General features: G+C 43.3%; 1 protein-coding gene across 1 annotated transcript in view; it reads right to left on the bottom strand.

Moving 5' to 3' along the window:
* Positions 1-223: 223 nt before the first annotated feature.
* The window catches only part of LOC126412169 (lipase 3-like), a 195,260-nt gene continuing 180,503 nt past the window's right edge, over positions 224-14,980 (bottom strand). Inside the window, exon 8 of the mRNA XM_050081646.1 lies at positions 224-4,534. Within this exon, the coding sequence (XP_049937603.1) occupies positions 4,355-4,534 (180 nt within the window). The 3' untranslated portion in view covers positions 224-4,354. The remainder of the gene's footprint in view (positions 4,535-14,980) is intronic.

Genomic DNA, 14,980 nt, shown 5'->3' on the forward strand with positions numbered 1-14,980 from the left:
CTTGCGACACATCTGTGCAACAGCCACAGTATTGTATCTTTTCTTATTATAATGATACTCATTAATACGACTTGTTTGATTATTTGTCTAGCGAACCGAGTATGAAGGCTTGCTAGACACTACACTATACACAAAATCCGTGAGCTGTGGTGGATTTAAGCTCATGCACAGTGAAACTGTTTGAATTGTTAGTTTGTGGGAAGGGAATGTTACAAGCTGGAGCAATACACATCAAACATTTATTTCACACATTTTGAGTACAGCAAACATCAAATATCAAGAATTTCCGAAAGGAATTTCATTGAATCTATACACAGAGAGGAAACAGGACAATTTTCATTATGATTAAATAAGAAATCATTTTGAAAGTTAAAGTATGTAACACCGACGAGATTCTGATCTTAACAAGCAATTCTTTTCTTTGCCAATTATACAACACTATTTCTGCATTAAACTGACAGAAGATATTCTCACGTCGTCCAGTTTTATTGAGCAACAATCAACGTTCCCGAGAAGAAAGATAATACCTTTAACTTACGATAGAATATGGATGCAAATGTAACGAACTATGAAAATACTAAATAAACATTAGGACGAGTAGGGAAAATGTAACACATTGCGCTCTCTTATATAGTGAGTTACAGATGGTTACATTTGTAACATATATTTACTGAAACACCAACTTTGTGACACATTGATTTACATGCAGGTGAATAATATTTTGTTTTTCGATACATACTACAACACAGATTGGGTCTGCTACTGGATTTGTAACTATGAAAGTGAAACAACTCCTGCTTCTCGTCACATATTTATTCAATAAAAGACTCACGGAATAGGTTTCGGTAGGGAGCTGTACGAACAGTGATCTTTCTATTTGCACTGTTTGACGCACGGAATGACGGTAGGAGAGCAACTTCTCTTGAATTTCGCTTGTATTCCGATATAATGATATTGGGCAAAAGGAAGATGAATGTCTGTCCTCATCACAACTTCAAAAAATTACTTTTTTCTGTTTAAAACATGTGCGTTAAATGTGAGCAAAATACTAATGTCGAGTGGTCGAATAATTTATATATTTATCGTGATAAAAAGGAAGATAAAAGTTTCAAGTAATAACAAAGAGCCATAAGGCATCATATTATTTAAGAATGAAACGCAAAGTGACCATTTTGTATTAAATCCAAGAAGCGGACAGCTCAGAATTCTGAACAGCGTCATAACAACAAAAAAGATCCGTCTGCGTTTGATAAACTGATAACCTCCGTTACACACGAAACTGCTTGAACGTTCACAACAGTATGGGCCAAACAGAGCTTTGTCAGCGCCACTGCGGTTTAAAACTGAAGATAGGCAACGCGTAGGCAGAACAGGTAATGAGCGGATTTCGAATGATAGCAGGCGTTTATCAGAATAGAGTAGCTTTCACTAAATTATGCTGTAATCTTGAGGAAAAAAGTAGCTGACTTTTGGAAAGCGTAAGACAGGTTTACGTATTTAATACAATGCCCAAGCTAACTAAGTTTAACCCTTTTCATTTCTTTAGCGGAATATGTACTTGATTTGAAATTCCTCGTTCACATATGGGAAATTGAAATGATGGCAGAGTTTAGCTGCTAGTCACGATTAGAGCGTCAACGGCGAAGTAAGAGAGAACCTTTTTGTGGCGCTACTCCAGACAATTTGATGTCTTTAAGTAGTTCTGACGGAGAAATGCGTGGGTAATGTTGTTAATTGGGTACTACTTTTCTTGAAAAATGTATGGGAACTGAACACGAACTGTCTTTTCACAGGCAGTTTAATAATTGCTCGTAATCAACAGCAGTAAACGCAGCCTCACTGGAACGGAGGTAGTTTGAGGTCACAACGATACTTCTGGCGTATAACACTTTGCCGATTTAAATAAACATAAAAATCTTCTGAGCTATTAGACCGCGTAATTTTCCACGCTTACTTTTTCTGCGAGTCAATGAAACGATCCCACTGACGCGATATTCTTCAGGAATCTTCATCCTTATGAGGGGCTCCTGAAGAGGAACCCAACAATGTGACTGAAACGTTGAGTTGCTGACGATTGTTTCTTATCGAGATTTATAGAAATCATCGCAGATTTAAATGTTGTCGATTCAACTAAATGCGTAAACTGGAACCGTCACGTAGAAAAAGGCGAAAGCGAATTAAAAGCAATGTTTGCTTGGCAGAACCCTTGGAAGGTGCCATAAATCTGTTGATGAGACAACCCGCACTTCACTTGTCCGTCTTCTTCTGGAACACTGCCGCGTGGTATGGGTTTCTGTATGGTAAGACTGACGAAGGACGCTCAAAAAGTTCATCAAAGACTGGCATCTCGTTTTGCATTATCATGAAATTGGGGAGAGAGTGTCACGTATTCCATAAGCGAGTTCGGGTAGCAATAGCTAAAACAAAGGCGACATCTTTTCGCGGATTTCGACCACCAACTCCCTCCTGCGATGCAAAAATGACTATTGTATAAAATGATAGGTTGAGATGTTCATTTTTCTCAGGTGCTGTTCAAGAGTGGAATGTTATAATCATGTATATATTAACGTAGATCCTTCTTTAACTCGGATGTAGTGCACAACCAATGGCTGCAGATATTTGGTAGATTAGTTACACTCTAGGACAGAAAAAATGACGCGCCTCCAAAGAATTATCCGAATGGGATGAAAATCGATAGATGTGTGTACATGTACAGACAAATAAATGGTTACAATTTCAAAAATATTGGATGATTTATTCAAGAATTAGAGCTTCATAAATTGTGTAAGTAGGTAAGGCATTGGTCCACCTCTGGCACTTACACAAACAGTTATTCAGCAGACTTATCCAGCTTTGTCAATAAGACTTGTTGGATGTCCTCCGGAGGTATACTGTGCGACATTCTGTCCAACTGGCATGTTGGATCGTCAAAATCCCGAGTTGGTTGGAAGGTCCTGCCGTAATGCACCATACGTTCTCAACTGATGAAAGATCCAGCGATCGTGCTGGCCAGGGTAGGGTCTGTAAAGCACGAAGAAATGCAGTATAAACACTCGCCGTGCTTGACCAAGGATAATCTTGCTCAGAAGTAAGCCGGGCATGGCTTACCATGAAGGGCAACAAAACGGAACGTAGAATACCGTCGACGTACGGCTGTGCTGTGAGAATACCGCGGATGACAGCCCACGGGGTCCTGCTATGTAGAGGCATTGCACCCCTGATCATCACTTCTGGTTGTCAGGCATTATGGCGGGCAACAGTCAGGTTGGTGTTCCACTGCTCTTCGGCGTTAACTGGAGTAGACACGTCGTCGGCGTGAAACATCGTTAACTGGAGTAGAATTGTCTTCAGTTCTGCTTCGAAGTGAGGCTCGATGGTCAGCGAAGACGTTTCTGGAGACGCACTGGACAGGAGTGGGATACCAACATGACTGTTGGCCACCATACGGCTCGACTAGGAATTATGGTCTGGGGTGCGATTTCTTTTCGTAGCAGCTCCCCTTTGGTTGTCATCCGTTGCGCCCTAACAGCACAGTGGTACGTCGACGATATTCTACGCTACGTTCTCCTTCACGGCAAGCCATCCTGGACTTACATTTCAGCAAGATAATGCCCGCCCGAACGCGGCGATAGTTTCTTCGTGCTTGACCCTGCCTTGGCCAGCAAGGTCGCCGGAAGTGTCCCCAATTGAGAACTCCTGGAGCGTTATAGGCAGGACTCACCAACCAGCTCGGGATTTTGACGATCCAAAGCTCCGATTGGACAGAACTTGGCACGATATCGCTCAGGAGGACGTCCAACATCCCTGTCAATCAATGCCAAGCCCAATAACTGCTTGAGTAAGTGCCAGGACTGACTTTCTCAATTTGTGAAACCCTCTCTCTTCAATAAATCATCCAACTTTTTTCTGAAATTGTAATCTTTTGTTTGTCTGTTCAGCTACTTCGCATCTACCGATTTCCATCCCATTTGGATAATTCCTTCGTGGTGGGTCTTTTGTTTTTTTTTAGAGTGTCTAACAATGTCTAGTCGGCGCAATGAAGAATCTAATGTACACTTATTCAGTCCTCAAGCTGTTGCTTAGAGAGGAACAGTAATAATACAGAGCACAAGAGCTCTTACGGTAAGTACTTTTTTTACGTATCAATTTGTGGTGTGATAAATACATGATTCGAAGCAGTCGTTTGCTCCATCTCATACAGAATTTTGGGAGTGCAGTGTTCCTGGCTGCCGCTTGTCTCGACTTCCGCGGAAGACCAGCCGAGGCGTCTACAGGCGCCTGCTGTATTCCGCAGTAACTGCGAGCAGATAACAGGCGGCAGCCCGTCCCCGGAAAGGTGCAGACTGCTCGACGATTAGATGTCGTCCAGGTCCCACTCGTCCTGCTGCAGCTTGTCCATCAGCTGCTCAACCCTGTCGTAGACGAGGTACGGAACGTCCTTGGCCAGCAGAAAGTCCAGGTGGTTGAAAGACAGCAGCGGCACCAGCTCGCTGAATACCACGTTGGGCAGCTTCAGTGAGAATTCTTCAACGTCCTGCAACGGTAAACAGTATCGTGGTGAGACGGAATATTTTTTGCGTGTTTATTTATTTATCTATTTCTGTCATATTTGTGCCTTGTCTTAATTTTGTAAATGTTATGTACATAAATGTTGTACAAACACAACTGGCCATTAAAATTGCTACACCACGAAGATGACGTGCTACAGACGCGAAATTTAACCGAAAGGAAGAAGATGCTCTGATACGCAAATGATTAGCTTTTAAGAGCATTCACACAAGGTTGGCGCCGGTGGCGACACCTACAACGTGCTGACATGAGGAAAGTTTCCAACCGATTTCTCATACACAAACAGCAGTTGACCGGCGTTGCCTGATGAAACGTTGTTGTGATGCCTCGTGTGAGGTGGAGAAATGCGTACCATCACGTTTCCGACTTTGATAAAGGTCGGATTGTAGCCTATCGCGATTGCGGTTTATCATATCGCGACATTGCTGCTCGCGTTGGTCGAGATTCAATGACTGTTAGCAGAATATGGAATCGGTGGGTTCAGGAGGGTAATACGGAACGCCGTATTGGATCCAAACGGCCTCGTATCACTAGCAGTCGAGATGACAGGCATCTTATCAGCCTGGTTGTAACGGATCGTGCAGCCACGTCTCTATCCCTGAGTCAACAGATGGGGACGTTTGCAAGACAACAACCACTTGCATGAACAGTTCGACGACGTTTGCAGCAGCATGGACTATCAGCTCGGAGACCACGGCCGCGGTTACCCTTGACGCTGCATCACCGACAGGAGCGCCTGCGACGGTGTACTCAACACCGAACCTGGGTGCACGAATTGCAAAACGTCATTTTTTCGGGCGAATCCAGGTTCTGTTTACAGCATCAGGATGGTCGCATCCGTGCTTGGCGACATCCCGTTGATCGCACATTGGAAGCGTGTATTCGTCATCGCCATACTCACGTATCACCCGGCGTGATGGTACGGGGTGCCATTGGTTACACGTCTCGGTCACCTCTTGTTCTTATTGACGGCACTTTGAACAGTGGACGTTACATTTCAGATGTGTTACGACCCGTGGCTGTACTCTTCATTCGATCCTTGCGAAACCCTACATTTCAGCAGGATAATGCACGACCGCATGTTGCAGGTCCTGTTCGGGCGTTTCTGGATAAAGAAAATGTTCGACTGCTGCCCTGGCCAGCACATTCTCCAGATCTCTCACCAACTAAAAACTTCTGGTCACTGGTGGCCGAGCAACTGGCTCCTCACAATGCGCCACAGTCACTACTCTTGATGAACTGTGGTACAGTGTTGAAGCTGCATGGGCGTACGTGTACACGCCATCCAAGCTCTGTTTGACTCAATGCCCAGGCGTATCAAGGCCGTTATTACGGCCATAGGTGGTTGTCCTGGGTACTGATTTCTCAGGATTCATGCACCCAAAGTGCGTGAAAATGTAATCACAAGTCAGTTCTAGTATAATATATTTGTCCAATGAACACCCGTTTATCATCTGCATTTCTTCTTGGTGTAGCAATTATAATGGCCAGTAGTGTACATGTGTTCCGTAATTTAAGTACTGTGCCGAGAAAAATAAATATCAGTGTAAAATCAGAGGAACAGGAAGATGTAGAAAGTTCTGTGCTTGTGCACAACTTGAACACCTGGAACAGCTGAAATCACAGCTGGAGAAATATCCGGTTCCGCTCGATCTTTCGATCGCCCCGCGATCTAGCGACTTCTGTTAATATTCGGTTGGTGCACAACTTCGTAGAAGGTTTAATAAACACAACAGATACACATAACAGAGATTTTAGCTGCCAATAATACATTCTCCTTTACTGTTACAACAATCTGCCAACACCGGGGTAACTTTTCGATTCTGTGACTTCAGGAATTACGTGCTTTTTAGGCGAATAACTCTTCAAGTGATGGGCGAAGCGCATTTGATTCCGGAAAGGAAGGTCCTTGAAGATTGTTTGATAGAGAGGAAAATAGATGAAAATCTGAGGGCGCAAGATCGTGAATAATGTTGAAAGGGTAGAGTACTACCCGATATAGAAAAGATTTGCCTCACTGGGTTCACTAATGTCTGTTGTATAACAACATATTTCGTTGTTATTGTCAGAACAGCGGTTTTAAGGTAACACTATTTCATTCAATACACTGAAACCGGATACTAATGTAGGAAAGAAGGACAATTTTTATATTTAATTATTCATATGTGGACTTCCTTCAAAAATAGATCACTATATCGAGTTTTGTGATGTTTGAGAAATGAGTGAATGGTTTGTTGTGCGCTAACGACAGATAGTGGATGTAGAATCTGTAATTATCTTTGAGACAGTCCTCTGGTCGCCTTTGGCGGAATCAAAGAAAGAAAGTATTCCAGAGCACTGGAGTGCCTCGAGTGTGGCTGACGGTAACAGGACCCCTCCCCCCCCCCCTCCCCCCCACTTCTGAGGAAGCGTGGGATGGCCTGGTGAACGGCCATGATCCGACACTCTGTCGCTGGTTCCTGAAGTTGAAACACCTATTTTCTGTGTGCTCCATAAAACAAAGGGATATGGGAAATGTATGTATGTGGAATATTTAAGAGAAGCTAGAAATAATGATTTCCCTTTTCAGAATATCGACGAGAACAAAACTTTTTGGTGGGAGATTCATGTAAAGGTAGGCAAGTAAAACTCATGGGTAACTTAGGATTCTCTGGTAGTGACCAACGGTCACAATGAAACCACGTGTGGTAATTTTAAGCTGAAATACTTGCGAGTGGTAATTTTTAGCTGAGATACTTTGCGTGTGTAAATTTGAGCTGAGAATGTTTAATAATTGCGTGAGCAGAATTTGAATTAGGAACAAACACTTCCACATGGTGCGTACTGATTTCGTCTCAATCTGACCAAGAAACAATGGAAAACACAAGTGCTTGTGCAAACTTTCAGTTGAGGATCCGTGTGTGAGGTAATTAAAAATCATGATACCAAAGTTACCGTTAATAATTACATTCGTGTGAAGCAAGTTAGACATTTTGATACTCTGAGAGAGATAAAGGTGAGTTAGCCATCTGCCCAGCAACACAATGAGGGTTACATTGCAGTGGAAGATGAGCATAAATCCTCCAGAGTATGTGGTAGGTCCGTAGGAAAGGTTATTCGAGAAATTTAATCCGAAAGTCTGTGACTTGGTAATGTGGGTTGAAATTTTTTTGTGGGGAAGATTTCATATGTACTGGCTATGGTCGGCTGTTCTGTTTTATTTTACATCTTTTATCTGTATAATTTGAATGTGTCGTCTTAGTTACAAGTACTGAACCATAAAGCAAGAATTTTCTTTTAATATCCTGATCGCTAGTAAATTCTGAAGGTTACTAATAAATGAGGTTAGGAGAGTGAGACAGAGACAGAAGTAGTGGGTATCGGTACCAATCCAGAAAGTGCACTATAGTAATCAGGAAAAACATTAAGGACCATACGATATTCAAATATGTATGTAATATCATGCCCAAAGGGCAGAGAATTCCTTGTTTTTTTATGTTTAAATGTACTGGGGGAAATTTTGTATCATTGCGGTGGCAGAATCACAGAAAAAAAGAGGAGATATGAAACAAAATGGTGATCATGATCTTTCAGTAGAGGGTAGCCATTTTGTTCAGGCATTTTTGCCATAAGCTATTACTAGAATAGCCAAGCTCTGATTAAAATGAATGCAATAGAATGGCAATGTGGTCATGCCAAGGTGGAGTGAGTCCATTGGAAACGTTTACAGACAGAGCCACATTAAAATTTATTAGTCAGATGCGTTTAATTCCTCTGCGTTGAGATAATTACACTACTGCCCATTAAAATTGCTACACCACGAAGATGACGTGCTACAGACACGAAATTTAACCGACAGAAAGAAGATGCTGTGATATGCAATTGATTAGCTTCTCAGAGCATTCACACAAGGTTGGCGTCGGTGGCGACACCTACAACGTGCTGACATGAGGAAAGTTTCCGACCGATTTCTCATACAAAAACAGCATTTGACCGGCGTTGCCTGGTGAAACGTTGTTGTGATGCCTCGTGTAAGGCGGAGAAATGCGTGCCAACACGAATCCGACTTTGATAAAGGTCGGATTGTAGCCTATCGCGATTGCGGTTTATCATATCGCGACATTGCTGCTCACGTTGGTCGAGAACCAACGACTATTAGCAGAATATGGAATCGGTGGGTTCGGGAGGGTAATACGGAACGGAACGCCGTGTTCGATCCCAACGGCCTCGTATCACTAGCAGTCGAGATATCAGGCATCTTATCCGCATGGCTGTAACGGATCGTGCAGCCACGCTGCATCACAGACAGGAGCACCTGGGTGCACGAATGGCAAAACGTAATTTTTTCGGATGAATCCAGGTTCTGTTTACAGCATCATGATGGTCGCATTCGTGTTTGGCGACATCACGGTGTACGCACATTGGAAGCGTGTATTGCCGGCCGGAGTGGCCGAGCGGTTAAAGGCGCTACAGTTTGGAACCGCACGACCGCTACGGTCGCAGGTTTGAATCCTGCCTCGGGCATGGATGTGTGTGATGTCCTTAGGTTAGTTAGGTTTAAGTAGTTCTAAGTTCTAGGGGACTTATGACCACAGCAGTTGAGTCCCATAGTGCTCAGAGCCATTTGAATCATTTTTGAAGCGTGTATTCGTCATCGCCATACTGGCTTATCCCCCGGCATGGTGGTATGGGGTTGTAGTGGCGTGGCAAGACAGCCAAGCCACTCGGAGGTAGCCGAAAGGCACGCGTTAAGCTCACGCAGATTGGCGTGAGGTCTGGAACAAGGTAAAGTAATATCCTATGAAGAAAAGAACGTAGTTCTTGGAATACTTAACTTTAATCCACAATTGGAGAACATCGCTCTTGTTAGACATTATTACACTGAATATAAACTGGTAATGGCGCCTTGCTAGGTCGTAGCAAATGACGTAGCTGAAGGCTAAGCTAACTATCGTCTCGGCAAATGAGAGCGTATTGGTCAGTGTAGCTTCGTTAGCAAAGTCGGCTGTACAACTGGGGCGAGTGCTAGTAAGTCTCTCTAGACCTGCCGTGTGATGGCGCTCGGTCTGCAATCACTGACAGTGGCGACACGCGGGTCCGACGTATACTAACGGACCGCGGCCGATTTAAAAGCTACCACCAAGCAAGTGTGGTGTCTGGCGGTGACACTACAGGGGTGCCATTGGTTACACGTCTCGGTCAACTCTTGTACGCATTGACGGCACTTTGAACAGTGGACGTTACATTTCAGATGTGTTACGACCCGTGGCTGTACCCTTCATTCGATCCCTGCGAAACCCTACATTTCAGCAGAATAATGCACGATCGCATGTTGCAGGTCCTGTACGGGCGTTTCTGGATACAGAAAATGTTCGACTGCTGCCCTGGCCAACACATTCTCCAGATCTCTCACCAATTGAAAACGTCTGGTCAATGGTGGCCGAGCAACTGGCTCGTCTCAATACGCCAGTCACTACTCTTGATGAACTGTGGTATGGTGGTGAAGCTACGTGGGCAGGTGTACCTGTACACCCCATCCAAGCTCTGTTTGACTCAATGCCCAGGCGTATCAAGACCGTCATTACGGCCAGAGGTGGTCGTTCTAGGTACTGATTTCTCAGGATCTATGCACCCAAAGTGCGTGAAAATGTAAGCACAAGTAAGTTCTAGTATAATATATTTGCCCAATGAATACCCGTTTGTCATCTGGATTTCTTCTTGGTGTAGCAATTTTAATGGCCAGTAGTGTAAAAAGGAAAAATTATAGCAAAACAGTTGGGTGATAGGGCTTTGCTATCAATGTACAGTAGCATTGGCTGTGATAACTCATATCAGTTCCGATGGACAAATGCTACAAGCACTCGCTTGGTAGTTGCTGGCAAGAAATATCAGCCGTGATGGTTACACATCGGGGAAGCAATTCAAAATACGCCACTACGTCACTGTTCCACCAGAAGCATAATATTATCTTTTGTGGACGTGCACAGGTCTTTCCATGGGGAGTTGCTGCTTTGTTTGGGCTCAGCCATTCCTTTCTTTTCCTTATGTTAGCATAAAGACACCATTTTTCGTCACCAGCAACGATACAGGATAGGAATGGTCGGTGTTGTTCAAGAGTTCATTGATGACGTACAGGCAAAGATGCACCTATGGGCATTTGCTGATTTTTGTGATTTTGCATTTTATCCATTGCGTGCATACGCTGCACGCTGGTGGAATGATCACACTTCATCACATGTGCCAGTTATCGAGTACAATGACGTCGATCAATGTGGATTAATGTGTTTAAGTGATTTCTTCAAACCCCGAACGTCTTCCTGAACGTAGAGTGTCACTTATGTCAAAACGATCCTCCTTAAAACGTGAAAACCATTTTCTTGCTGTGATGTGTGGAATGGTATTATCCCCATAACGGCGTAAATGTTTCTGGTTGCCTCCGCTGCTGTCTTCCCTCTTTTGAATACAAACAGCAGAATATGTCGGAAATGTTCCGATTTCTCCATTTGGCACTCGATTTTCTAGCGTCCACACCTCCACTTACTATCTACAAACGACAAAACGCCAATATCTAAACTCAGGTAGCAACAGTGAGCTACACATAAAAATGACTATCGATAAACAAACCCGTAGCAGCAGGAATACCAACTTGACGAACAAAAGCGCTACGATCTTATGCACCAACCAATACAATCTCCACAATGTTATTAACATACTACAGATTTTGATAATAAAATAACTGCGAAATACGAACTGCAAAATCTTCTACGGTACAGGTCATATGTAAAAACAGCAAGTAATGAATAAATAAACCATCGTAATCAAGAACAGTCTAATTCAAGAGCTTTCCCTTGTGCTCCCATCTAGTGACATCTGTCGGTACTATCTCCATGACGTGCTTTCATGACTGTAATTCCGGTATAACGTTAGAGATCAGAGCAGGAGATTTTTTGAAATGGAACGTTTAACTGGGGCAATTGTCCCCAGTACCAACAGATCACCATCGTTGGTACAGCTCTCTACATATCGTATTTTTCTTTGTTGTGAGAAGCCCAGCAACATGAGGTATTAACTACTGGCTGAAATACAAGTAAAGTTTTTAAATAGCATATTAGTTGCCATCTTAATCTCTTCCACCACACCCACACATGCATTACGATGCAAAAGGTACTCATTAACCAACACCTGAGCTTATTGCTAAGATTTTACCTTTGACAAAAATTATAATGGCTGCACCAGCAGCTACTGCAAGCAAACCGTGTTACTTGAACAACGACATAACATTCGTGCTTTTCAAGGTGTGTGCTCATGTGTTGAGAAGAGACTTGCACCACCATTAATGCCTTTTCTTGCATGTGAGGTAGACGCAGGCACGTGGCCGCTAGACGCAAAACACACAACTGTAATGCAACTTACGGGCACTTTCCAAGTCAATAAACAGTGGTACACTAATATACCACGAAATTTTTTTAAAATTCGTTTCTATCGTCTCATATACTCTGAATCAGACTTTCAGTTCGTCTCAGGCCCTGTACCCTATGGTAATTAACACTAGTCCTGAAATAGGCTCCACATTCTCACGAGGATGAGGTCAGACTATTCTACAGTTAATAGCGAAAACTGACACAGATGAAGATATTTGAGAATAGAAGCAAAAACGTCCTCCTGAACGAGGACATATTACATATGTCACTATGATATATTATTCAATTTAGTATAGATGTACGCTGTAAGACAAGAAAAAAAAAAAAAAACCGACGCACCATGAAGGGCTCAACCGAATGGAACGGAAATCGGTACATGTGATGTACATGCACTGAAATGATTACAATTTCAGAAAAAATGTATGTTTTATTGAAGAGAAAGAACTTAACAAATTGAGCAAGTCAGTAATACGTTGGTCCACTTCCGGCCATTATGCAGGCAGTTATTCGGCCTGTTTTTGATTGATAGAGTTGTTGGATGTCCTCTTAAGATACATCATGCCAAATACTGTCCGATCGGATCATCAGGCCATCAAAATCCCGAGATGGTTGGAGCGATCTGCCCATAATGGTCCAAACTTTCTCAATTAGGGAGAGATGTGGTGACCATACCGGCCAAGGTAGGGTTTGGCAAGCGCGAAGACAAGCAGTGGAAACTTCTGCCGTGCGCAAGCAGGCATTATCTTGTTGAAATATAAGTTCAGGGTAGCTTTACCATGAAGGACAACAAAACGGGACTTAGAATATCGTCGACGTACCGTTGTAAGGGTACCGCGTATGACAACCAAAGGCGTTCTTCTGTGAAATCTTCTGTGAAATAAACTGCCACCTCAGACCCTCATTCCTGGTTGTCAAGCCGCACAGCGGGCGAGAGTCAAGTTGGTATCCCACTGCTGACGTGTCCAGACATGTCTTCGCTAGTCATCAGGTCTCAGTTAGGAGCGGGAGTCATCACTGAAGACAACTACTCCAGTCAATGAGGTCTCAAGCCAAATGTGCCTGACATCACTGCAACCGGCCTTGATGGTGTACAGAGGTCAATGGTAGTCGGGACAAGTGGCGCCCCTGTCTGTGAGCCGCCTATTAATGGTCCCTGTGGTCACTGAACACCAGAAGCACATCGGGTCGATGATAATGATGAACTCGGGCCTCTCTGAATTGCTCGCTCCTCATGCCCTGTCCCCTATGTAGGTCGTCCACTTCCTTTTAGACGATGTGTTTGGCCATGGTTCAAATGGTTCAAATGGCTCTGAGCACTATGGGACTTAACACCTGAGGTCATCAGTCCCCTAGAACTTAGAACTACTTAAACCTAACTAACCTAAGGACATCACACACATCCATGCCCGAGGCAGAATTCGAACCTGCGACCGTTGCAGTCGCGCGGTTCCGGACTGAAGCGCCTAGAACCGTTGGCCATGATTCACCCATTCATTCGTCGAATTGTGGCATCGTTCCTATTCAAATGTCGAGCAATTCTCCTATTAGTCGATCCGGCTTGTTTGAGCCCAACAACACGTCCTCTCACAAACGCTGACATCTGCTTATATTGTTGACGCACCTGTCTGCGAGGGATAGTTGGTGTCAACTGAGTACACGGAATGAAATTCACAAAGATATTATGCCCTGGTATCGACATGTCCCCTATTTACTATCTTTGTCAGCTGCGCGGTGAAATTGCGCTGCAGAGTCACACATTCATGCTTCGGCCGCCAAAGTTTACAATTTTGCATTCCCCGTCGATACCTGAATGTATATTAATTTGCATAACTCCTTCGTGGTGCGATGGTTTGTTTTTGTCTTAGAGTGACCTGAAATGTACACTTTTCGATCAAGTCCCCATCTCATTGGCCTCTAACAAGTTGTCGTTGCGCGTTACAGTTTGCCAATACACGGTCACGGTCTCAAATGAGGAGCTCCGTAAGCCTGCAGTCGTGCCAGCAGCTTAGGTAATTCTCGACGTTAGCTCTCACCTTATTCGAGCGTAATAAATGAATACCATTCTCAAAATCCTCCATGTGGTTTCTAGTTTGCCCTGTTAGAGCTGAACCACGAATTATTCGCTCTCTATCATGTATATTAGAGGAAACTTTCCTACCATTTTCTCGAGCAAGCTATAGCTTTTTCTCTGGATCCCTACTCTCTGTGGTTGGCATTAATGACACATTTTTTAAACCAACACCCCGTCATTTGGTTCTTTTAGTGTTTATTTAAGTATAACACAAGTTTCTGCATTAATGCGACCTTCAAGTATTTGATTTTATGTCTTTAACATACATTGCAGGACACTTAACATGCTGTCGAGCTTAGAGTTGGCCGTAAATTAAGAAAAATATTGGCTCCCCCACGAAATACCAGATGTAACATCACTATACTGCAACAGATTAGAAAAATAATAGTGGGAGCACGTCATATTTAGTAAAAAAGGCTTACTTTGGTAAATAAAAGATGATATGTCCTTAAAACGTAATAATAGTGCAAGCAAAGATTTTGATTTCACTCTCATTACAAGGGCATGTGCTCTTCTTTTATTTACCAACGTAAGTCTGTTTTTATTAAATGTGATGTGCTCCCACGATTATTTAGTGATCTGTTACAAGATGGCGAGTTTACATCTTTAATTTTGTGCGGAGCCAATATTTTTCATAATTTATGGCCAACTTTGAGCTTGATAACATGTTAAGGGGGTAGGACGTCAAATGGGCCGACATGGAGCAGGAGAGGCACGACAGGACGTTTTAGTTTCCACTGCTTGTAGTTTTGCAAATAAAGTCATAAAAATTTGTTAGCATGACCAGGAAGGATTCAGGGTTCACACTCACAGCAGCGAAAGTTCAAAAACATAAGTATTGTTTTTCCACTTACTAATGGCTGCATTTGCTGCTACAGCTACGCTTTTCTTCATAAGTACGAGAGATTCTTCGATGAATTTTGCGCAGCATACAAACCAT

Source organism: Schistocerca serialis, chromosome 7, assembly GCF_023864345.2.
Source record: "Schistocerca serialis cubense isolate TAMUIC-IGC-003099 chromosome 7, iqSchSeri2.2, whole genome shotgun sequence".
NCBI lineage: Eukaryota > Metazoa > Arthropoda > Insecta > Orthoptera > Acrididae > Schistocerca > Schistocerca serialis.